The sequence below is a fragment of the Manis javanica genome, chromosome 1, assembly GCF_040802235.1.
Source record: "Manis javanica isolate MJ-LG chromosome 1, MJ_LKY, whole genome shotgun sequence".
In the NCBI taxonomy this organism is placed as follows: Eukaryota; Metazoa; Chordata; class Mammalia; order Pholidota; family Manidae; genus Manis; species Manis javanica.
The window spans coordinates 184,061,876-184,087,307 of NC_133156.1; the positions used below are offsets into that span (position 1 = coordinate 184,061,876).

The 25,432-nt window shown below is 40.4% G+C and overlaps 1 protein-coding gene across 2 annotated transcripts in view; it reads right to left on the reverse strand.

Moving 5' to 3' along the window:
* The window catches only part of ANXA4 (annexin A4), a 66,373-nt gene that overhangs the window by 40,211 nt on the left and 730 nt on the right, over window positions 1–25,432 (reverse strand). For both annotated transcript variants that reach the window (XM_036997979.2, XM_073212005.1), the window contains exon 2: window positions 3,991–4,045. In XM_036997979.2, the coding sequence (XP_036853874.1) occupies window positions 3,991–3,999 (9 nt within the window). In that variant the 5' untranslated portion in view covers window positions 4,000–4,045. The remainder of the gene's footprint in view (window positions 1–3,990; window positions 4,046–25,432) is intronic.

Here is a 25,432-nt window from a genome sequence, read left to right on the forward strand (position 1 = left end):
CATCAAAATGCTCAAAACAGACCTACCATTTGACCCAGGAATTCCACTCCTAGGAATTTACCCTAAGAACGCAGCAATCAAGTTTGAGAAAGACAGATGCACCCCTATGTTTATCGCAGCACTATTTACAATAGCCAAGAATTGGAAGCAACCTAAATGTCCATCGGTAGATGAATGGATAAAGAAGACGTGGTACATATACACAATGAAATACTACTCAGCCATAAGAAGTGGAAAAATCCAACCATTTGCAGCAACATGGATGGAGCTGGAGACTATTACGCTCAGTGAAATAAGCCAAGCGGAGAAAGAGAAGTACCAAATGATTTCACTCATCTGAGGAGTATAGGAACAAAGGAAAAACTGAAGGAACAAAACAGCAGCGGAATTACAGAACCCAAAAATGGACTAACAGGTACCAAAGGGAAAGGAACTGGGGAGGATGGGTGGGCAGGGAGGGATAACGGGGGGAAGAAGAAGTGGGGTATTAAGATTAGCATGCATGGGGGGGAGGGAGAAAGGGGAGGGTGGGCTGCAAAACACAGAGAGGACAAGTAGTGACTCTACAACATTTTGCTAAGCTGATGGACAGTAACCATAATGTGGTTGTTAGGGGGGACCTGATATAGGGGAGAGCATAGTAAACATAGTATTCTTCATGTAGGTGTAGATTAAAAATTAAAAAAAAGAAAAGAAAGAAAGAAAGAAAGAGAAGGGGGATTACTCCTTGATAGGATAAAACTATTGGTAAATCAAAGATCAATGCATGCTTTAAATATCCTTAATGTTGATCACTTAAAGGGTGTCAGATGATCAGCTATGGAGGTACTCTTTTCTGATAATATTCCTTTCTCTGAATAAAAAAAAAAAAGCAGTTACTGTGTGCTGACCTCCAATGAGTTCTGCACAGTGGTATAGAGGGCATGTCAAAGTATGGGCAAAGGGTCTGTTTGTTTCTATGCAGAAGATCAAGGCCTAGCTTGGATACCCAGAAAATGAACTAAGATACGATATGAGGAGGAGCTTCCGGCATCAGCAGTCTCTGGAGGACTTGTGCCGGGGGATGATCATCAAAAAGCCTCCACAGGGATCCGGACGATGCTGCAGTTGTGGCTGCATCCAGCCCACCGTCTCCTGGACTTGCCATAGGAATGAGGAGGGAGATGTCTAGGCTGGCATGTGCATACAGTGAGACAACGAATTTGACCGGATCTGTACTGTTGGAACTCAACCAGGAGTTGGGAGGGGTGCAAGTTGTAGCACTCCAAAATCTTATGACTATAGACTATCTACGGTTAAAAGAACATATGGGATGTGAACAGATCCCAGAAATGGGCTGCTTTAATTTGTCTGATTTCTCTCAGACTGTTCAAGCACAGCTGGACAATATCCATCATATCATATATAAATTTTCACAAATGCCTAGGGTGCCTAAATGTTTTTCTTGGCTTCACTGGAGATGGATGGTAATTATAGATTTGCTTTGTTTATGTCACCGTATTCCTATTATGTTAATATGTGTGTGCAAATTAGTTAGTAGTTTAAAACCTATACATACTTAAGGTACTCTACAAGAAGATATGTCAAAGAAATAATCAATCCTCCCATGTTTCCTTCCATACGCTACATCTATAGCTTTTCTTCTTCCTTCCTAATTACAACCCTTAAATAGAATTCGTGCCTCATATCGAATTTACCGAGTATCATAATTCCTCCAGGTGGTAAAGATACCTCGAGACAAGTGCTGGGCATAGAAGCCACAGGGCATAAATCTGCAAAGAAGTAAAAAGCTAACCTTTTCAAACAATATGGCTTCTCTCTCACTTACCAACTTTACATTTCCCTGTATGGCCCCGGAAGATGACTGGTTAGCCAGAGACGGGTAAGATTCCTCAAGGGAGGAACAACCTAAGACAGGCACAGTCGCAGGGGGGCCATCAGGTGAGAATTTGGGGATCAACAGAGGTGAGGCTCAGAACCTCATCCCCCCTGCTTTGAGAGAAATCTTCTGCATCCGTGGATGTCTTGCTGCCCTTGTCTAGCCTGGATTAATACTTAGTCCATAGGCACACACCTGATCATCTGATCATCTACATTTGCCCTCTTACAGCACTAAACTATGTTTTCTACCTTTATCTTGCATCTTACCTACCACTTCAGCATTTTATTAAAAATAAAAATAATAATAATAATAGAGGGAGAAATGTGGGATCAACATATAAATCAAGTACAAAAATCAAACGAATATTCATATTTGACCTGATTGTTTATAGTTCATAATGCGTGATCAAAACCGAAAGTTTCTGTGATGAATGCCCTTGTACTGTTCACCATGTAAGAATTTATTCACTATGTAAGAATTCGTTCACCATATAAGGACTTGTTCCTTATGCTTCAGAAGATTGGAGACTGACAAGAATTAGGCTTGAGATGGATTAATGATTGTACATTGAGCATTGACCCCCCTATACTGAATTTTATTGTTGTTAACAACCATTTAAATATGAGAGATGCCCTCTCAAAAAAAAAAGAAGGATTAAGAAATTTAAAACCCATATATATAATAAGAAAACATTAAGTCCATAACTCTATCATCTAGAATAATTTCAATATGCCACAAAATGTAATATAAACATGCTAGCATAGCAAAGATTAAAGTGAATACCTACTTGTTATTTATGCTGTTATCACCACTGTTTAAAGACCATTATGTGTGTGAATAGGGTCTAAAATAAAATGATGGAAAAGAATTGGGAATTATAATATTGTGACTATTGTGTTTTTCCTTTCCTTTAAAAATGTCCTTTATCTGTCCAATAAATAAGAGTCATGATGGAAAAACAGGTTCTAGGAGGAAAGATGAGAACAATTGAAGTCATTCTCCTCCAGTGGAAAGCACATTAAAGGGTCACCTGGTTACAGGCTTCACAGGTAGGAAGGCTGTCATCGTGCTGAGGACAGGAAGATACTGTCCCATTAATTTTGCGTCCCCAGAGCCAAGTACCATTTATGGCATAAAGTAGGGGCACTGTAAACGTTTCTGAATAAATGTTCTCCACGTCCAGGGGGAATCAATCAAGAAACGGATTTTAAATTAAATCGTAAGAAATCTGGGGAAGACATGAGAAGGCCTTTGCCTGCCAGGGATGATGAAGAAAATTCTAGAATGCTCTAAAAATTACAGAAAATTCTATTATAAAATTTTTTGAGATTATATTACTATTTGTTAAGGATAGTTTACATATCCATCTTCCTAAAGGAAGGTATTTCGAGCTGGCAGGATCTCTAGTTCCTCTCCAGGTATAAGATTCTACTTCTACTATTCCTTGCCAGAAGACAAGGGATCAGAATCACCTGCCTATTCAGATACCTTATTTGGGTGGGAGAAGGAGAACAGATGGCCAGCCAGCCTGGGGTATAGTGCCATGTCTGCAGCTAAGAGGCTCAACTTCCACATCAGCACTGAACTTTACTGACCCTTCAAACAGATCTGATTCCCCACCTTTTCCAACGATCAGACAATCAAGCTCCAAGGAGTTCAGTCCCAGCCAAAAGCAGGAGGCAGAGGACAAGCCCATATGGCTAAAGACAGCCTTCTCAGTGAGCCTGAAATGACGGTGTTACAGCAAAATGCGGATGGCACTCATGCCTTGATGGTAGAATCTACAGGATTTTAGTGTTTACTTCTTATTTGCCTAAGTTTTCTACAATGAACATGTAGTACTCCTGCAGAGGGAAAACTACAACTGGTTTCTGTACCTCGGGACGTCTGAAGGGTTCAAAGGATTCCTTCTTTGAACTATTGTTTAGGGTCAAGTTACTAACCACCCCTGAAAGAAGTTTAAACAGTATTAAAAAAAAAAAAAAGAAACTGTCTCTTCATTTCCTCCTCCTTCCCTTCTGTTGAGCAAACATCCCTTTGTATAGGTGAATAGTCACTGAGTACACATTCTGTACCTGCTGTGGCTGGTACCGGGTGAGGTGACTTACCATGGCCATGACTCTATGTCAGGATCAGAGTTCAATTGCTCAAGCAGAAGTTCCTCTGTGATAAAAGCAGAAGGGAAATTACTGTGATGAGGGAAGTGTCACTGAAATCATTAATCAGGATAACTTGTAGTTTGCACAAAGTTAAACCATAGGAAAATTACAGTCAATTTCATCAAAAGGCCAGCCATCGATTAGCCAAAGATACAAGGGCCAGGTTAATAATTAAAGGAAGACTATTCAATGAGGCTCATTTATTACTCTAGCAAAATACTTTCCTACCTGCTCTTCTGTTTGGATACACATTACAGAAATTATTCCTATTGTTTTGTCAGGAGGAAGTACATTGTGCTCAAGCCAAACCTGGATTCTGAACTGTAAGCTCCCGTGGATCAGAAGACATGCCTCTTGGAGAGAAGAAATAATCCAACTCTATCAAGGAAAAGCGCTGCACACCACCCTACCCTCTGTGTGCGTGCACATGTGCATGTGGTGACAGGCTAGTGGCCCAACCAACATTAGGCTCTTTTCATGTCCCAAGGACTACTCTGACCGCCATCACCTAGGACTTGACAGAGTTTCTAGGCTGCAGGCTTACACTCTCATCTCTGTCCTTAGTTCTCTTCAGCAGCCCCTGCTTCATCAAGAAGCCTTGAATCATCATGCATTTATTCAATTCTTCAGAATGCAAAAAATGCCTTTATGTAGGCTAGGACTCTTGGTCTCATGATATATACACAGGCCTCTGAAAGGCAGGTAAATTGACTTCCTGTTTCCATATCTAAGTCCTCTGGAAAAGGCTCCTTTCCTAAAATAAACATTCAGTTAGATCTTGATAGTCAAAGAATCATCCTGGAACCAGAAGCATTGGCATCACCTGGGAGCTTGTGAAAAATGCAGAAATCTTAGGCTCTGACTACAGACCTACTGCCAGAATCTACATTTTAACAAGATGCCCCAAATACTTCTCTGCACACTAGTTTTAAAAGCACTGGCCTAGACAATCCTATCAGGCAGCACTTTTCAATTGTTGCCCCAGAAAAACTAAATCCTTAATCCACTTTATTACCAATTAAGTCATGTCTGGTGACATTTATTTTTCATCTTCCAGCTTTCTGTAGGCTCAGCCCATTCTTCCTTGTTTCCCATTATTCAATATAGATTCACCCCACATTACACAAGGGTTCAATCCCTTCCTAAAGGGAAGGCCATAACTGGTCCTGGGGCACAGCTTGGGCAACGGTGCAGAGGTGGGAATGAGCAGTGGCTTCAGGGACAATGAGGAGACAAGGCTGCTGTTTGGCTCTTTCCAGGTAAGGCTCAGAGATAAGGTTGGAAAAGCAGATGGACAGCAGATTAGTAAGGGCCTTGTATGTCCAACTGAGGAGTCTGACTTAATACTGCAGGTAATGGGAAAACAGTGGAAGGGTTTTGTGTTTTTTTTTTTCAGGGAAATGATATAATAAAGGACGTGCTTTAGCAAGGTACTACACTATGGGGTAGACCAGAGTGAGGGTCAAGGAGTCCGGAAGGCTGGAGATCCTACTATAAGAACAGAGAGGCAAAGGCCTGGGGAAGGGTGTGGCACCTGGAATAGGATATACATAAGAGATATTTGGAAGGAAGCCTTTATTGGATTTAGTGGCTCATGGACTTAGTGGATTTTTTCATTCAATCACCAAATAGTCATACCTCTATATTCCACTTATTGCTCTAGTTGATAGAGATTATACAGTGAACAAGACAAAGAACATGCATTCAGGGAGCTTACAGTCTACCAAGAAGGACAGACAGCAAACAAGCAAATGAAAATGTAAGATAATTTCAGATACCAGTTATGATAACAATGGTATAGAATAGAGATCAGCAACCTACAGCTCATGGGTCAAATTCTGTTTCTGTACAAGCCTACAAGCTAAAAATCATTTTCATATTTAATATTCAAATAATATTTCAGGAGGCAGCAATGTATTCCTTCCCACTCATCCAGAACTTGGAAGCAGGCAAATTCAGTCTTTCCCTGAGCACCATACTAGTAAAATCAGCAAATAACCATCAAAACAAAGATATGCAAATTATTTCAATGAGAAAGAATTGCTCTAGAGCTTTGAAGCCAACTTGCTGAAAGGTATTAGCATATTTAAAGAAAAACTGTGTCCCCTGGCACTGTAAGCTCCACACAAAATCCCAGGGAGGCTTACTGGGAAATATTTATATCAAAGCCCTGTCCTTAAGAAAGGGTGACTTGGCCTCAGGATCCAATGGTCCAGGGTCAGATACTTCCCCACTGTGAAGATGAATTTTATCTATCTTAGACCCTTTGTTCTGATTCCATGGTTGCCAAGCAACCTTTAGACTATAGAGTTTTGCTTTCCATGTGGCCCTGTCTACAAAGTACTGGAGCATAAGGATATTTGTCTGTCACAATTATATTTCTCAATGTAAATAAATAAATTAGCACTGTGTGTGTGCTTGCCTGTGAGTATGTGAATGTGTGTGTGGGGGGGAAGAGCCTGCAAATATGAACCTGTCCTTGACTGTGGAACCCCCTGTTGGTGTGCTGATAAACACAATTTCTCAGGTCCTGCTGGAAGAGACCCTGTGAAACCACCCTGGTGCCGGATGCTTTCCCTGAAACCCCAACTTAACTTGGTGGCCTCCATTCTAATTCATAACACTGACCCACATCCCAGGACAGGCAACCAGAATGTTCGTTAAGGAGGGATTTGCTGTCCTTGCGGCACATTCTTACTGAATCCCTCTCTTCCCCACAAGATCACATGTGAGTGAGTCAGTCACCTGTTTTCTTTGGTACATGGTTTCATTTTACATCCCACAGGATGACAAATTTATATTTACTAGTCTGCGGATTTGTGGAGGGTATGCCTGGGCCCCACCCAAGCGCTGAAGGGCTTTCAAAACGATGAAATAGGAAAATACAAGTCAACTCTTCTTCCTTGGAACTTAGATCCTTCTAAAGGTAACAGGAATTTTATTGCAGTGATGGGGTCTGTGTCTGGAGAAATAAGCATTTTCAAACCTTTAATCAAAGGCAAGATGCATAAGCTAAATGAAGGCAGACAAATTTGGAAACATGCCTGCCAAGCAATTTTAGGGAAGAATCTATTCCAACCCAGTGCCTGGCAAGTAACTGACAGTCCTCTGTCCAAATTTTAGCCACTTATTCACAGCCATTTATGCATTGTGAGGGACAGTAACTTCAATCAATAAATAATTTAAAAGTATGTATTTCACATATAATTTAAGACATCCCCTCACCTCTTCCCCACCATTCCCACATAATGCCAAAGTCTATTACATTTTTTTCCCCCTCTGCTTCAATGATTCCTTTGTTCAAAAGGCAGGGGAAAGGAGAGAAGGAAATATTTATTAAATACTCCTCTACATTATCTTAATCAATCTACCCAATAACCTTTGGAGTCATGATTATTATCTTCACTTTATAAACCAGCTGGATGATGCAATAATGAAAGCTGGTTCTGATGAATTCTCTATTGTATTAAGAGATAATTGTATATTGCATTAAGAGATAAGATTAGGAAAGTTAAGACAGCACTGACGTGGCCTAAATGATTGCTTAGAGAGCTGGCTGGGTCCTGTACTCTTGGTTCAATGCTGGCTTTGCTAAACGTCTTTACATAAGACCTCATTTATGTAATACTTCACAAAATACCGCAGTTTCTCCAGGCATAAGCTTCAACAGGGCACACATCAAAGCATATTCTAATTAACTTTATAAATGTGGAGATGTGGCGCCACCCTCCTTTGTCTGGGTACTATGTTCAGCTTGCTTGCTATAATGCTTAGGTTTTCCTAAGTGATTTTCTTTTGTTATCTGAGCAATTCCTCATACCACGTGGCTACCACACACCTTTGGAATTCTAGTTAGCTGGCTTTTGTTGTTGGTGGTGTTTTTAAACTATAAGCCTTTTAATTTCAGACAAATTGTTTGGATTCCCCTCCTCTCAGGCCAGTGACCACAGAAACAAGAATTTGATGTAACGTTGACTATTGCTCACCATCATGGGACTGACAGGATAGTTTCGCTTATGTTACATGTACGTTTATTCATTCAGTCAACAAACATCTGAATGCTTCCTGCCTCATGCCAGGAACTGTTCTAGATGCTAAAAGGCTCACTTTAATGTCCACCTTCATATAAAAATCATCTTCTATGCCTTGTCTGTTAAAGAATAGCCTATCATTTGAAAAAAATTCCTTGAGGCTGTTGGTGATGACTTGGTTGAACTTCCTTCCCAGTTCAAGGACTCTCTACAACCTTTCTGAACTCATCCTCCCTCTGGTCGCAGGGCTCACTCCTCCTCAGGGCAGGCTCTGCCACTCAGCGGCTCAGCATCAGGAATGCTGGTCTTGTAGTCCTTGCTCTGGGCACTGCAGCCAGAGGGACTTCATTTTTTAAAAATATTTTTTGACCCCTTAGTTGGATTGCATGCCTAGGTGGCTTTTATCCACATTGCATCATTCTGTCCTTTCCTTGTCCAGTGAACCAGGCCTGAAAACTTAAGTTTTAAAAAAGGTCAGCACAGTGCCCAAGGTTGCTCATGGAGTAGATGGTAGGAGCTGTGTTTTACAGGTCTGTTTGATGCTAGAGACCTTTAAATCACACCATGCCAAATGCATGCATGTGTATATGCGTGATTATATATAAAGGCAGGTGACAATGCTAGATGTCTTTAGAGTAATAATGGAATAAAAATTTTAAATCGTTGCATTTTTTTGCTGAGCTAAACATTTTCTTGCTCTTCCTATCTCCAACAGGCTGGATGCAAAATAAAGCAAAATAAAACAAAACAGTGACAAAAATACTCCTCTCCCAGACTTACCTGGTGGAAATCAGACCACACTTTGACTACCAGACAGCCTCCAATCAAGAATGTTGAACACAAGGCTTTTGGCTATTTGAAGAGAGCACATTTCTCACCTGACATGCCCCCCTGCCTATCTAGACTCTCTGGTGGGAGAAAGATGCAGCACGGTTCTAGGATGATGTCTCTCGGAGCAGACACATGGTCAGTCATGCCATCTCCAGCTGAGAGGGACGTAAGGATTCCATCCACGCACAGTTGGTGCCCCATCCCAGAACAGGGCCCAGCCTCCTGAGCTCAGTGCAGTGGGGAGATCACGGCTGATCCAACCATGACATTAAAGTGCCCAAAGTGCACCCTGCATCAGAGACTGACAGGCGCATCATGCCCTTGGGATGTCCGAATCTAGTATCAAGACAGGTTAGAAATAATAACCCCATGTGATTGTGTTTATCCTAATGCCAGCAATATTAAGGCTATCCAGTGTACACCAATAGGGAGAGAAAGAAAGAATGCCAGAAATAGCTCTTCTGGCTTATGTATGAACTGAAAACATTATGGGCTTTCATTCAAAGCCTAAAATGAGTTTGGAGGAGCTATGACATGTTTTCTCAAGCCCTACATGGCAGTTACTTATAATTTTAGAGGCAGTGTCCCTCCAGACTTACAAAAACAATGATTCTTTTGATCTTCTATAGTTGGTCTTCCCCATTTCCTCATGGGGATGTCAAGCAAACCACAGGTGAGAGAGCAATTCAAGGCTCAGACGTAGGTGCCCAAACAAAGTGGGATTCGAAATGGGGGGAAATGCTTGCTCCCAGAATGAGCTCATTTCTGCCAGCGTAAGATTGCCAGGGTAAAGAAGACTTCAGAGCGTGCCCAGCGCACACCTTCCTTCTGTAGACAGAAAACAGCCCTGTTTACAGGTAAGTGGTGGGTCTGCCTTCTGGGTAGCGGGTGTGGTCATACCATGTTGGGTTCTCTCATCTGCCTGAGTTACGGCAGATGCTGGTCCAGTGGGCAGCACAGGCTCACACTAGTGCAGGAGAATCCATGCCATCCTTCTCATGAGAAACAGAATTGGTAAGATCCAAACCCGAGGGTGGTGCAGCCAACCTCAAGATCTAGTTGCTAATTTCGTATGATGGCCATTCAGACAGGCAGGAACTCCTCCTTCCAAGACCACACCATCCCTCCTCCATAACAAAGGGGCTACAGCCTGGAGTGCAATGGCGTGGGTTTATAACTCTCTTAACGCTTCCTAGCTGTATGGTTTGGGCAAGTTATTTCTCTGTACTTCAGTTTCCTCATTGGTAAAGTACAATTAATTACCATAGTTACTTTACAGGATTTTGGCAAAAATTAATCAAGTTCTTACACCATGTGAAATACTAGAATGGCATACATTATGTATTCAACAACTGTTGGCTATTCCTTTTATTACTTAGCAACACTTATCTGCCACATCTACATGTGCTAGCATTACCTGTTCAGTGAGCTGTTTAAGGTCTGAGTTACAACCTCTACCTATATTAAAAACATCTGTGGTATACAGAGTTTAGGCTGTCACACCTACCCAATGTCAAACCAGATTTCCTGTATGCTTCTTTTGGCCACCAAGCCAGCGAGGTGTTCTGTGTGTCTGTCCTCTGACATGACCATTGTCCTCATAGTTGTCTGAATTCTAAGAAAGCATCTTCCTTGGGCTCTGCTCATCAGATTCCCATCCAAGGCCTCTACTTTCCTGCTTCTAATTCTTAGCAGTGCCTTACATGTAGTGGGCCTCAAGAAATGCTTGTGGACTTTAACTGAACTGGCTGTTCCTGCAGCCACAGGGGAACCAATATTAACTGCCTTGGCTCCTTGAATTTCCTGAAAGTTTGGTCTTCAAGAAGGGCCTTCCCGAGCCCTCCCAGGGTCTCCTCCTCTCACCTTGTTTCTGAGCCCCAAGGTTATTTTCTAAATAAACATCAGCACAGTTTCAATGATGCCAGTTACACTGGGGTTTATTTTCCATCCACATAGGAGAATATATTCTCTGTCTTGAGGTAGGCAGGGATTTCTTAGCTAAGACACAAAAAAGCACTATTCATAAAAGATAATACTGATTTAAAAAAAGATCTCATCAAAATTTTAAATGTCTGCTCAACAAAAGACACCATTAAGAAAATGAGCAGAAAAGCCATAGACTGGGAAAAAATATTCACAGCACACATATCTGACAAAGGACTCGAGTCTAGAATATATAAAGAACTAAAAATCATAACAAAAGATAAACAGTGCAGTTTTTAAAAAAGGGCAAAAGACTCGGACATTTCACAGAAGAAGATTAGGAATGACCAATTAGCACTTGAAAAAGTGCTCATTATCAGTTATGCAGAAAAAGCAAATCAAACCATAATGAGATACCATTCCACACCCATTAAAATGGTTAGAATGAAAAGAAACAAAACAAAAAACCTGACATCATTAAATGTTGGAGAGAATGTAGAGCAAACTGTTTTGTAGACTTCAGAGAGCTGTTTAATAAATTTCAACACACATCTGCCTTTTGGCCCAGCAATTCCATCTCTAGATATTTACCAAAGATAAGTGAAAACACACATCCACAAAAATCTTGGACAAGAATATTCACATAAGCCTTAGTTGCAACAGCTTCAAACTGGCAACAACTCAAATGTCTGTCAACAGATAAAGGGTTAAACAAATTACAGTACAGTCATGCAATGGAACAGTATTCGGCAATAAAAAAGTACAAATTACTGATACAGTAATAGCATGGATGAATATCAAAAACATTGAGTGAACGAAACCAAGTACTAATATGAAGTTATATGAAATTCTAGAACAAGCAAAGCAAATGTAAGCAGTAGAAAGCACAGAAGTAGCTGCCTGAGGTCAGGGACTGCAGGTGGTGGTGAGGAACAGGGGATATGATCTGCAGAGGAACATGAGGGAGGGAACTTCAGGGACTGATGAAATGTTCCTTACCATTGACTGGGGTAGGCATACACTTTTACCAAAACTACTGAACTCACCTCACCCCCATTATGATGGCTCCTATAAAAATAAAAACAAAACCAGAAAGTAGCAAGGGTTGGTGAAGGAGTGGAGAAACTGGAATGCTTGTGTATTGATGGTAGAATGTAAAATGGTACAGCTACTGTGGAAAACAATATAGCCGTTCCTCAAATAACTAAAAACAGAATAATTACTAGAGGGTCCAACAATTCTACTCCTGGGTATATATTCTAAGTGCATGTGCCCTTCTGGATATATATTTCAGAAGAACGGAAAGCAGGGACTTGAAGAGATATTTGTACACTCCTGTTCACAGCAGCACTATTCCCAACAGCCAAAAGACAGAAGTAACCTATGTGTCAACTGATGGATAAATGGATAAACAAGACGCGGCAAATATACATACAACAGAATATTATGCAGCCGTAAAAAGTTAGGCAATCTGACATGTACTACAACATGGATGAGCCTTGAGGACATTATGATAAATGAAATAAGCCAGTCACAAAAGACCAAATGCTTTCTGATTCCACCTGTATGAGGTACTTAGTCAAATTCATAAAACAGAAAGTAAAATGGCGGTTCCAGGGGCTGGGAGAAGAGGGTAATAAGAAGTGATAGTTTAGCAGGTACAGAATTTCAGTTTTGCAAAATGAAAAGAATTCTGTGGATAGATGGTGGTGATGGTTACAGAACACTGTAAATGCACTTAATGCCACTGAACTGTACACTTAAAAATGATTAAGATGGTAAATCTTATCCTATGTGCATTTGACCACAATTTTTGAAAATAATTTTAAATATATGTGAACTTCTTTAAACAACCTCATCAAACTAACCACTTAAAATCTGTGCATTCTATTGTATGCAAATTGTACCTCCATAAAATGATACACATATATACAGTCAAGGTCTCAGCTTTGCAGGCTGGTGGCCTCAGGGGAAGCATGCTGCTATTATCTTTCATTTAACAATACTCCACCTAAGGCAAAATCCAACTCAGTGAAATCCAAAACTCCAACTTTTGCAGGCATTATGGATAAAATCATGTTTCCTCAGGCTTAACAATTATTTAAAGAGGAAATCTGTTTAGCATGGTTAGGCTTTCCATGGGTTACACCATGTTTACTGTTCCATTTTTAGAGTTATTTTAGAATCACAGGCCCTCAAGGAAATATGAAAAGTTGCTTAATTCCATGTTCCTCCTTCAGAAATATCTTAAGTAAACTGTTCCAGACAAGTGAGAGTCTAGTACAGGAACCACAACTAGTTGATCACAAGCTACTGGCTTTGATCTCCAGTTTTTATCATCACCAGGGATTCTCATATATCACCTACACTTGGGTCACACTCATGGCCATTCCTTTTGAATCCCAAACTACAGGCCACCCACATCCCAAGACCCAAATTCCAAGGCTGACCAGTACTCCTGGTATCTCCTCTTTTCTCACCAATCATAGTAAGTTTTAGGGATAAAACAAGAGGAGCATCTCACCAGAAAAAAGGACCCTGAATCTAATATCTAGTCTTTCTCTTGTAATCTTTCCCAGAGAAACTAAGATCCACTCCATCTGTCTTTGCTAAATCTTTGTGATATGGAGGGGAATAAGACTGGACCCGAATGAGAAATTGAAGTACAGAAGAGAAGGATTTGTGGTGAGTCAGTGAGAGCCAGACATGTGTCTGGGTTTCCTGTTCTGATAGGTTTTCTCTGCCTGTAAGTGGGAAACAGGTAATGCAGTGCTGTCCTTTCCTTACCAGTACCACCATGGCTATTTGCCTCTGAGGGAAGAACACTGAAAGGACAAACAGCGGAGTGTTGCTGCATAGACTGACAATGGCTCACCCTTGGAGATCTGGAAGGGAGCAGAGAGTAACACTGCTCTCTTAAATGTCACATTTTATTCTGCCGCCTCCCATGCCCTGCAAATATGCAAGTTCTGGCTTTGTTTGTAACTCCCCCCCCCCAAATCAGCCACTCCTTCAGTGGGCCAGGGCAGGGTTCTCTTTCCAAATCTTTCCAGAATTCAAGCTGACTCTGGCAGATGAATACAAAAACAGAACTGTTCAAATTCTTCCACAGTGGATTTCTGATTCACATAGGAACCTTGCTATTTCTGATACAGCCTCTCCCAGGTTTTCATGAAAAACCTCATGAAAGCATGGGGAGGCACAGGAGGAAACTCATGACAGAACAAAAAACACCGAGTGACATGAGTTAATGTCAGAAGCTGATGTCAATGCAAATAGATGCACAGGGTGGGACTAAGGCATTCTGTTCACCTTATCTTTTGACAGACACAGTCTCTATATCTGTGCTGTACAATTTGGTAGCCAGAAGCCAAGTAGTGTGGTTACTAAGTGATTAAAATGTGACCAGTACCAATGAGAACGTGAATTTTTAATTTTAATTTTAACTAAGTTTAAATTTTAAAATCAAAGCAGTTTAGAATACTTCACCATACATATAACTTTAATGTTTTGGTTGGGCTACACTTCACTTTACCATTGCATAGTGTAGGATACAGGTCAGCACAGTGTATTCTTCCTACTATCATACCTAATCACATCACCAATCTAACTGGTGTCAATATTCATTCACTTTGAATGATATCTTTCTTTGCACCAATGTAACATCGTTAATGTGCTCATTTGAATATGTTTTATAGATGGCACGAGTTACAGTGATATCTATGTAAATTTTAATCTGTAAATAAATATACTTATTTTAATTATAACAAATTATTTTCTAGTTTAAAGAAATATGTATGGAAAAACGTTTAAATTTAAAACTAAGGCTGTTATGATATGGAACTGAGTGGACAGGCAGAAGCATTATGACTGGCACAGCAAAGGAAAAGGGAGACTGAATTGGCCTAAGAGTCAGTGAATTAACTTGGATGGATGCAGTTTTAAAAGTGCTATGATTTTAGTTTCAAAGTCATATCAATTCTTCTAAAAAAGATGAACCAGTTTTTTCAATGTGGGTGCAAATATTAAATGAAAAATATTTTTTGGTACTCAATTCTGATGTTGGAAAACTTAAGTATGTCCGAAATAATTTGGGTATGTGAATCTACGTGAAAAGTAAATGTTATGAAATCTAAATACAGACCAAGTATTTCTGATGAAAATTTAGCATTCAAATTCAGATGTTCTGTCAGCATAAAATACACACCAGACTGTTAAAACTTAGCATGAAAAGAAGACTTAAATATCTCATTAATAATTTTTTTACTGATTACATGTTGAAATGATACTTGGATCTTCTGGGTAAAATAAATTATATTAGTAAAGTTAATTTCACCTGTCTATTTTCACTTGCTAAAATGTGACTACTACATAATTCACACTTACATTTGTGGATTACTTTATATTTCTATTGGATAGCACTGCTACAGATACACTTCACCTTGTTCAATAATTTTTTTATAGCTATTGTTGAACATTTATCTGTGCCAAATACTGTCCTAAACACATGACATGAATGATCAGATTACCTCTTTTAAATCTCACAAAAAACTTGTTAATTTATCTTCTTAGTGCCATAATGTCCCCATTTGTTAAAAACGAAGAAAAACACAATAGGGGCCTAGACATAACGCTAGAGGACAAGGGAAAAGGAATACAGCCTCTGAATGTATAAAGGAAAAGCCTATTTCTGAAAATAATCCACTTGATTATTCAGAAGAAACATGAAGGAAACTACTGGGCATCCTCAGTGTAAGGCAGAAAAACAGTATTCTAAACAGGAAGAGAAAAATGACCAGCACAATAGTATCAATAAGTCCTATGAGACTAAAGATTTTGGCTTAAATAATCTGTATTCAGCATATCAAGGCCAAGACTAATTTCCTATTATCATTGTTTTCCTCCCTCTTTAATTAAGTGACAAGAGATTTTAGAGTTTTAAAGCACCACATGTGTTTAAGAGGACTTATTAACTTAAATCTAAGTATCATTCTTTTTACTACTGCTTGGTTTCAACTGATTTATTTTCATAAAAATTGAATCCTCTGGCAGGAATTCTTCTACAAGAAATGGAGACGAACTGCAGAGAACCTACAACATTTAATATTAACACCTCAAGAAAACACAGAAAGGATAAGACAGAAAATACTGGTTTGCTCTTTAAAAATAATCTTTACTTATTTTTGAGTATTAAAGATAGTAAATGTTGCTAATTTCACCTGTCACTATTGCCCTGTCCTACCCTCCAGCCGTTGTAATTTAAATTGCCTGTGTGATCTGCTAAACTTGTTTCTCACATGCAGCATAATAGGGGTAGAAGTAGGATTTTCCCACTGCAATGTGGAAAATCATGGATCTTCTCCCCGCCTGCCTACAAATAGAAGAAAGAAGAGGTTAAAGTAACTTGCTTACTATCTGACTCATTTTGTTTCCTATCCATCAAACTTAGCCAAAACCTCTTATTTTTTAGGCAAGGCAAAAACACCCAAAGCAGGACTATGTGGAAAGGGTAAAATTCAACTAAAGAAAGTCTGAAAGATCCCAAGAAGCTGGTTCTTTATTCCTACAAACTTACTCCAATCCTGACCAACCAATAAGACATGGTAAGGCAAGGGATTCTCTGATAAACTCAACAGTTGGCTCTCCAAGAAAAGAAAACCCTAATTTGTAGCCATTTCTTTGGAACAAATATTTCCAATAAGACCAATTTCAAGTCACCAATGTGATGCCACTGAACTTAGAGACAGACATAGGTAGGCAGTAGTACACAATTATATGGTATTTCCACCACACAAAGTAGCCATAAATAACCTCAAGAGCATATGTAATTAAAAAAGGTAGCAAAATAATTAGAAAACAATGAGTTGTTTTAAATATAACTGATTTATAAATATTCATATTTTAATATAATTTACTCCTGAGGTCACATAACAATTTTAAATAATGGCTATATTGAACAACCAGCATGCAAAACCCCTGAAAAATTTAACAGTTGGCTCTGATGGGCTGATACACAGATGTTCCAGCATACCACCAGGAGAGAGAGAAGAATAAAAACAGGATTTTTTTTTATTGTGGTAAAATAAATATACATAACAAATTTTACCATTTTAACCATTTTTAAATGTGTAATTCAGTGGCATTAATTACATTCACAATATCATGCAGCCATCACCAATATCCATTCCCAGACCTTTTCCATCATCCCAAACAGAAATTGCACCCATTAAATAATGACTCACCATTTCCCCCTCATCCCGGCCCTTGCTAACCACCATTCTACTTCCTATCTCTGTGCATTTGGCTAGTAGGTATCTCATATACATGGAATCATATCATTATTTGTCCTTTGGGTCTGGATTTTCACTTAGCATAATGTTCTCAAAGTTTATCCATGCTTGAGCATGTATCAGAATTTCCTTCCTTTTTAAGGTGAAAGCAGATTTTAAGAGCAACATTTAAGGCCAACTTTAGTGCCTCAGACAACCACGCTTGGCCTGGGGGAGGGTATTTGGATGTCACTCCACCTTCTCACTTCCAAGGAATAAGTTTAATATAGATTAACTGTAAGTACAGAAAACCCAGAAAATCCTGGGGAATCCTGTTGTGGGGAAAATGGAAGTTCCTATGGCCAGGATCCTCACCTGACCCTAAACTGCTTGATGATGTAATTGGCCTATTGCCAGGTTAATACTTCTGCACCCATAGACAATAAGCTATTATTGACTGAGTCACTATATAAAGAGCTCTGCACAGTGCTCTGGGTGGAGGCAGAGATGGAGGAGGAGTACAGACCTGCAGACTGCTGGATGCAGACATGATTTTAGTGCTCAACCTCCCGCCAGGAGAATAAAGCCAGCTTTAAACCTGTTTACCCCAAGAACTTCCCATTGTCATTTCTTGGTCTCACTGAATCCATAGGGAACTTGCCCGGGGCTGAAACCCTCAGGTAAGGCACCCATCCACCCAAAGCACAGCCCCAGTGGGAGGTCCCAGGACAGCTACAACACGGAGCAAAAAAGCATCTGGAAAGGGTAGAATGTACCATGCACACGCACAGTTAAAATCTCATTATGTTTATCTTTTCAATAAATCCAGACCAGTGTTTCAACTTAAAGGAAATTCATACAACTCAGTGTTTATGAAGGTGTGGTTCCCTCACCAAAAATATCACCATCAACTGGGAACTTGTTAAAAGTGTAATTTCTTAGGTCCAACCCCAGGTCTACAGAATCCAAAACTCTAGGGTGGGGCCCAGCAATTTGGCGGTTAAGAAACCCACCAGGAAATTCTAATGCATTCTCAAATTTGAGACCCATACTCCATATTCATGACTCTAAATTCTAACTACTGATGCTTAAAAAGGTCCCTGAAACGCTCCATGGCCATTTCATAAGTATAGCTTCCCATTCATGATCTTAACACCAAATACAAGGAAATTGGGGAGGGGGAGTGTACAAAAAACAGGAGAAATTATATTAATGTGGAAAAATCATAACATTAACACTTTTTTAAGTATCTGCATAAATATGACTCAGGAAATGTGTTTGCCAAAGATTATTTGAATAGGAGAACTTTCAAAATCATTCACAGCAAACATGCATTACTCCTGGCAGGCCTAATCTGTTATTTTATGACATCAGTGAAACTACAAATCCAATTCTCTTCCCACATATGGGTGTGGGCAGAGGCTGTAATGGAGATCACTCAGTGCCGGACATAGCAGGCTGGGAATCCAGAAGAAGCCAAGTTCCAGTCCCTGCTCTGCCCACCAGTTTTAACCCCACCTAAAAGGGCTATTCTGTTCTGGCATAAAATTGAGATAGTAGTGACTATTGCACAGGGTTTTTTTTGAAGATAAGTAATAACATCAATCCTAATTTTACCCTCTTTCCTCAGTAAGAGAATCTTGATGACTTTGGGAATTGAGTTTAGAAAACAAGGAAAGTGAGACTCAACCCAAGGAGGAAATAATGATTTGTCCAAGGCAACCCCATTCCAATGGCAATACATGGTTTGAGTGGACATCTGACCTGATTCTGGTCAATGAGAAATAAGGACCAGCCTGCTGAAAGCTTGCAGAATTTCATCCAGGGTAAAAAGATGGTCATCCTGACAACTTCTCCCTTTCTCTTGATCTTGATGATGTCAGGAAATGGTGTCTGGAACTATGGCTTAAAAGTATCCTAATTAATACACACTGTAAAGCACCTAACACGGTATCTGGGAAAAGTTCTCAATTCTTAATGTGTACAAAAACCACCTGGGGAATGTTCAGAAATACAGATTTGGGGGATGCTGGGCTCTTGAGCTTGAGTCAGTAAATCTTGGGTGGGGCCCAAAGACATTATTTAATCGAGTTTCAATAGGCACCTCTGCTACTCTCCTCACAGCTTGTTCCAGGTCCTGATTCTCATGGAGGTGGTCCCTGCACGAGACCCCAGGTCCAAAACTGCTGCTCACTGTGTGTGCAGGCACTCAGAGTCCTTACTTAAACATTTATATTGCCCCTATTAAGTACTAGGCATTGTGAGGGACACAAAGATGGAGGAGACATGATCTTGCTCTCAAAGAGCATGTCACCAAGTAAGAGAAACAAAACAGGTGTAATAACCAGTCCAATGATAAAGCACATGGGTAGCTACTATCAGAGTTGCTGGGTGGGGCGAGAAGACAGACTAAGTCTCCTCACCAGACAGTCAAAGAGCTTCCAGTTGACTTAGGCTTCAAAGGACAGATAGGATTTCATTAGCGAAAGAGTTATGCAGGCAAAGAGAACAGCACAAATGAAGCTTCAGCTATGATTTGCAAGAGTACTTGTCTGGAGTTGGGCTGGAGCGTAAGGACAGGAGAGATGCAACACTGTTCTATGGCAGTCTGTGCATGGCTTATCAAATTGTTTATGACGCAGTCCTATGATTTTTGAATTGTTGATTTACTAGTTTATCTCCCTAAGGATGGGGTCTATGTGTTGTATCCTTGAATCTCTAGTGCCTATCATATATTACATAATAAATAAATGAACTGCTGAGATCCTGTCTAGCACCTACAGACTCCTCCCAAAATTGTGGGTTGCCTCTCCTGCCTTTTAATGCTGCCCCAAGTCTTGCTCCCACATGGATATGCCAATAGCATCAAGGGCAGGCACAGTGCCATTGATCAGTGTCTGATCTCCACTCTGCACCTACCATCTGGGACCCCCTGGATACTCAGAATGAAAGTCAACATCAAGTTCATCTTGGAAGTGGTATGCATACAGCTCTACCTCTTCTCCTTGGAAAGAGTCCAGCCCAATAGTCAGTTTAATCTCCCAGCTCTGCCTTTTCAGGCTGATTTCCTGTTTCTAATCCATTATACAGTATAACACAGTGGCAAAGCACAGAACATAGAATCAGATTGCCAAGTTCAAATCCTGGCTCTGTCATTTACTAGTATGTGACCTTAAGAAAATTACTCAAACCCTTTGTGCCTCAGTTTCCTCATGTATACAATAAAGATGATAACAGTAGCACCCACTGAATACAGTTAAGAATTTGATAAATAACATGCCAGGTGTTTGGCACAGGGTCAGGCTCAGAGGAAACACTGGGTGAACATTAGCTATTAATACCTATAGCATGGAGGCTCCAGCATGCAGGGGCAGAGCCCTCACAGATTAAGATACAGGGTCCAGGCTCTCAGCCAAGCACTTAAGCCCCAAGACCTGATATCACTGCTTGGACTTTCTCTAAAAAGGGCCCTGTGCCAGCAGATCTATCTTGCAGACCATGACTTATCCCATCTCCCTCCTTTCTCTGCTTCTGAAGCTAAAGATACATGGAACTGATCAGACCATTTAAATAAAGAGCTTCCCCACCATGCAATTCGAGACACCCTTCTTTTCGGGACCAGCTGAAGTATACCCAAATGAATGAGCAACCCACCTGAAGTGTATGAGAAGAATGAGTGATTGTTACTTCATCTCATTGAGAACTAAGGCATAATTGCCTGTTAGATCTTTGTACACAAAGAAAAAAGTATATGATCATATATTAACTTTGAAGCTGAAAAGTGTGATAATTACACATTTTTATTTGTTTTATTCTTCCTCTTAATAAACAGTGTTAAAGGGGCAGGTGATATCTGTAACTGTTTTTAAAAAATGGGTAACACATGAGCATAACTTTAAAAAATTCAAATGGTACAAAAAGCACTACAAAATGGTTATACAAAATTCACCCCTCCTCAATCAGGGGCAATCATTGTTATAATTTTCCAGTACATCCTCTCAGAAGTATTAAATGTATTAACAAGCATATGGAATATAGACAGCCTCCATTATCCTTACTAAAGAAATGATAGCATACCATACAAACCTCTATTATGCTTTTTAAAAAAAATATGTAGCTTCAACCCTCCTACACTGTTGGTGGGAATGTAAATTGGTTCACCCACTGTGGAAAGCAATATGGGGGTTCCTCAAAAAACTAAAAGTAGAAATACCCTTTGACCCAGTCATTCCACTCCTAGGAATTTACCCAAAGAAAACAAAATCCCTGATTTGAGAAGACATATGCACTCCTATATTTATTGCTGCACTATTTACAATAGCCAAGATATGGAAGCAACCTAAATGTCCATCAATAGATGAATGGATAAAGATGTGGTACATATACACAATAGAATATTATTCAGCCGTAAAAAGAAAAGAAATCCTGCCATTTGCAACAACATGGATGGATCTAGAGGGTATTATGCTCAGTGAAATAAGTCAGGTGGAGAAAGACAATTAGCAAATCATTTCACTCATCTGGGGAGTCTAACAACAAAGCAAAACAGAAGGAAAGCAGCAGACTCATAGACACAGACAAGGGACTAGTGGTTACCAAAAGGCAGGGCTTAGGGAGGGTAGGTGGGGAGGGAGAAGTGTATTAAGGGGAACTATAATTCGCAATCACAACATAGGTAGGTCACTGGGACAGTAGCACAGCACAGAAAATACAATTAATGACTCTCTAACATCTTACTACATTGATAGACAGTGACCGCAATGGAGGCGGTGAGGGCTTGATAATGTGGGTGAATGATGAACCACTGTTTTGTGTATGTGAAACCAGCATAAGATTGTTTATCAATGATACTTTAATTAAAAAAACCATGTAGCTTCAATATCATCCTATCTGTTCCTATCAACCTGTATCACTTTTTAACAGCTGCAGAGCATTGCAGTGCATGGGTGTTCCATAATTTAACCAGTCCCTTACAATAGCTATTTAGGTCATTTCCAAACTTCTGCTGCTACAAACAAGGCTGCAATAAATGTCTTTGTACACATGTCTCTACACATATGTCCAAGCATATCTTGAGGATAAATCCCTAGAATTCAAATTGTGAGAACAAAGGTAAATGTATTTTTTAATTTTGGCAAACATGGCCAGATTTTAGGGCAATTTTCTTACCATGACAGTTACATACCTGAAAGGTATACAGGATTGGGTTTAGGTGTGTGAACTGAATGAAAAATGTCAAGTATGTAAGGATTAATGGCTTTAATCAGGTTCTCAAAGGAGCTGTGACTCTAGCAACAATGAGAGCCCCTGAGCCAACAACAGGCTCTCATACAGCATTAAAAAGCAACAAGCTGAAGATAAGCAGGACCCAAAAAGTGCTCTCCTAGGCCCCCTGGACCGGTGTGAGAGGGAAGATGCTCGGGGCTGATTATACCATGGGGGCTTGTATCTATAAAGGACCTCCTCCAGGGGAAAATGGCTCAATTACACATAAATCAGGAGAACTTGTTCCAGGGCCCTTCTGTGTCAGTTTCTGGTAATGTTACTTCTTGGGAGGGGACAGGTGAGCACCTTAACTCAGAAGAATTAATCTATAGGGACTGTGCAGGGAGGTCTTTCTTATCATGTGATAAAAGGCTACTCATGGGCCTCCTGCTCTGTTACATGCCAGGCTGCTCATGCTGTGTTACATGTGGGCCTAAAGGGTTAATGATGTTAGAGGGGAAATATTGAAGGTCTTTTCCAGAGGAATTTATAGTCTGGCCTTTAGCTGCAATTTATCCCTACTGATTGTAGATAAAACATACACTCTGGGTTTTAAGTCCAGGCCAAGAAGCAGTATGGCAATGTACTGACCTCAAATCTCTTGAACCTTTAAACCAAATTCTTCAAAGGTTGTGGCTCAGGTTCCCAAGGCAAAAACTCTCAGTAGAGTTCAAACATACCTGAACATTAACAAGACGCTCCTAACAAAACCAACAAGCAGACCTTAGACAAAAACCCCAAATTCCTCAGGAAATTCAACTTAATATAGTAGTTAATTTGTTTGAATTAAGTTAAAAAACAAAAATCCTTCAGATGGAGCTCCATATTGGTCTAGGGGGTGTTAACTACTGTAAAACTATGGGGTAGGTTTCACATGATTGGTATAGTAAAAGCTATCATTGAGAATGGGCACAATTTCAGCACTGACCACATTACCTAGAGTTTACAGCATAACAACAAGCCTAAGTTCCCATAAGTCCTGTTTTGTTAATGCACTTTGTCAAGCATGCACACATTCATGTAAATGTTTCTAAAGCTTAGTTTCTCAAAGCAAGGTCCAAGAAACACATGAATAATTATCCAGGGAGCTCATTAAATATGCATCTTCTTGGGTCACCCTGGCATACTGGATAAGAATTTTGGGGACTGGGACAAGAATCCGCATGCTGTTTTTTGCAAGCCTCCTGGGGATTTTCATGTACCCTGAAGTATGGAAACTATGGCTTTAGAAGTCATCTTTGTTCAACTTTCCACCCTTCACAGACCCATCAGACAGGGGCTGTAGGGCCTCTGTTCGAAACACCTGTGCTGAGAAAGCTCTCACCAACTCCAAGTCCACCCAGCCTATTGGTTTTCAAAAGCCACCACCTTAAATTCAACCAGAATGCACTATCCAAAAAACTACCCAACTCTGCCCAATACCACAAAAGAGTGAGTTTATTCCCTCATCCACAAGCTATGCTCCCCAGGAATTTAGGATCATTAACACAGGTCCCTACACTCGTGGCAATCTTCCCTTCCTAGTCAAAACAGCTCCACTTCTTTCAACCATGTCTGACATGTCAACTTGCCAAAAACAAAGATGAAAAGAAAAGAAACACAATGGTTCAAGATTTGGTTAATAAGCCACAAAACCACAAATGCAAATCTCTATGATCCAAGCTCTGATGGAGCCACAGGAGGGCAGAGAGAAAAGATTTAAATTCAGCTGCTTTAGGATCAGGCAGCTGGACTTAAGTCCATGTACAATGGTCTGTTCTTGACCAAGGACCACAACTTGGAGCCTTGGGATCCTCATCCATATGACAAGGTTAATAACCCCACCCCCGGTTGAAATGAAGATTAAACGAGTAACCAAGAATTACTATTAATTCAAAGTTCCTCGGGGCGGGGGGGGGGGGGGGGGGATTGCAGTACCTATCAAACTGCCTCCGTAGCAGCCGTAATTGCACTGAAAGCAAACCCAGAGGCTAGGTTTGGGCCAAATGGCGCCCCAAAGCCTAAGCAAAAAAATGTTTTCAGTTTCTTATTTTATATTAAAAAGTATATAAATTTGGGATTCTACTCCAAAATATATCTGTCATTGTTTTAGCATAAAAGGAATTTTAACCTCAAGTATTTAGGTAAAACTGAGTCCAATGGAAAATCCCCCCCCCCCACCCACCCAGACCCCTTGTTTATTCTGAGGCTTCAAGTATTCTCTGACATACCCACTACCACCCCCAGTGCCTGTCACTCACCTCCATCTGGCCCTGGAGAAAAGCAGGCCTATTCTACAGATGAGCCAGATTAGAAACACAAATGAGTTGTTAAACATAAGCAAAGAAATGGGCCACAGGACATGGGTCTGGGGATGACCAAGAGGCTCAGTTCATCCTTCAGATGCTGGTGTGGTTCAACTTGACTGTGCATGTTACTCTCTAAATCAGAAAAATAATCCCTAATCAAATGCAACAATATTTAGGAGGGAAATTTATAAATGCCTTTGATCTTGTATCTGTGTGTTTGTGTGGGCACAATGTGTGTGTCCCCAAAACAATAGAAAACTGACCTAAGCTGAGTAGGGGATCTGGCCGTGGCTAGATAGGACTCCGGAGGTAATCAGGTCTTGGGTAGCTACCCATTTTCTCATTCTTGTTTCCCTCCTCCCCGGCTTGCTCTTCCACTTCTCTGTTATCTGAGAATTCCCTGACAACTAAAAAGCTCGGGCTTGGTTATCAGTAGGAGGAGGGGGAGAGCCCTAGAACTGATGGGAAGTGGAATGGATAAGTTGGAGGAGGGGACCCTATCCACTCTTCCCACTGTCAGCTGGAGAAAGCAGATGCTCACTTTTCATTTAAGGTGTGGATTACTCAGCACCCACAATGCTGCAAACAACTCCTAGGGCTTGCATCAATTTGGGGTGCACTTAAAGCTGGGCAGATTATTGACAAGCAAAGCCTCTTTGGTCCCTAAATCTCCAGCTAGTCCAAGCCACCTCAAACGACTGAGCTCTGCCACTGGCCTACTCACGGCACGGATCTCGTAATAATAAATTCCCAAGTTCAGGGCATTGTGCCGAGGGCATTAACT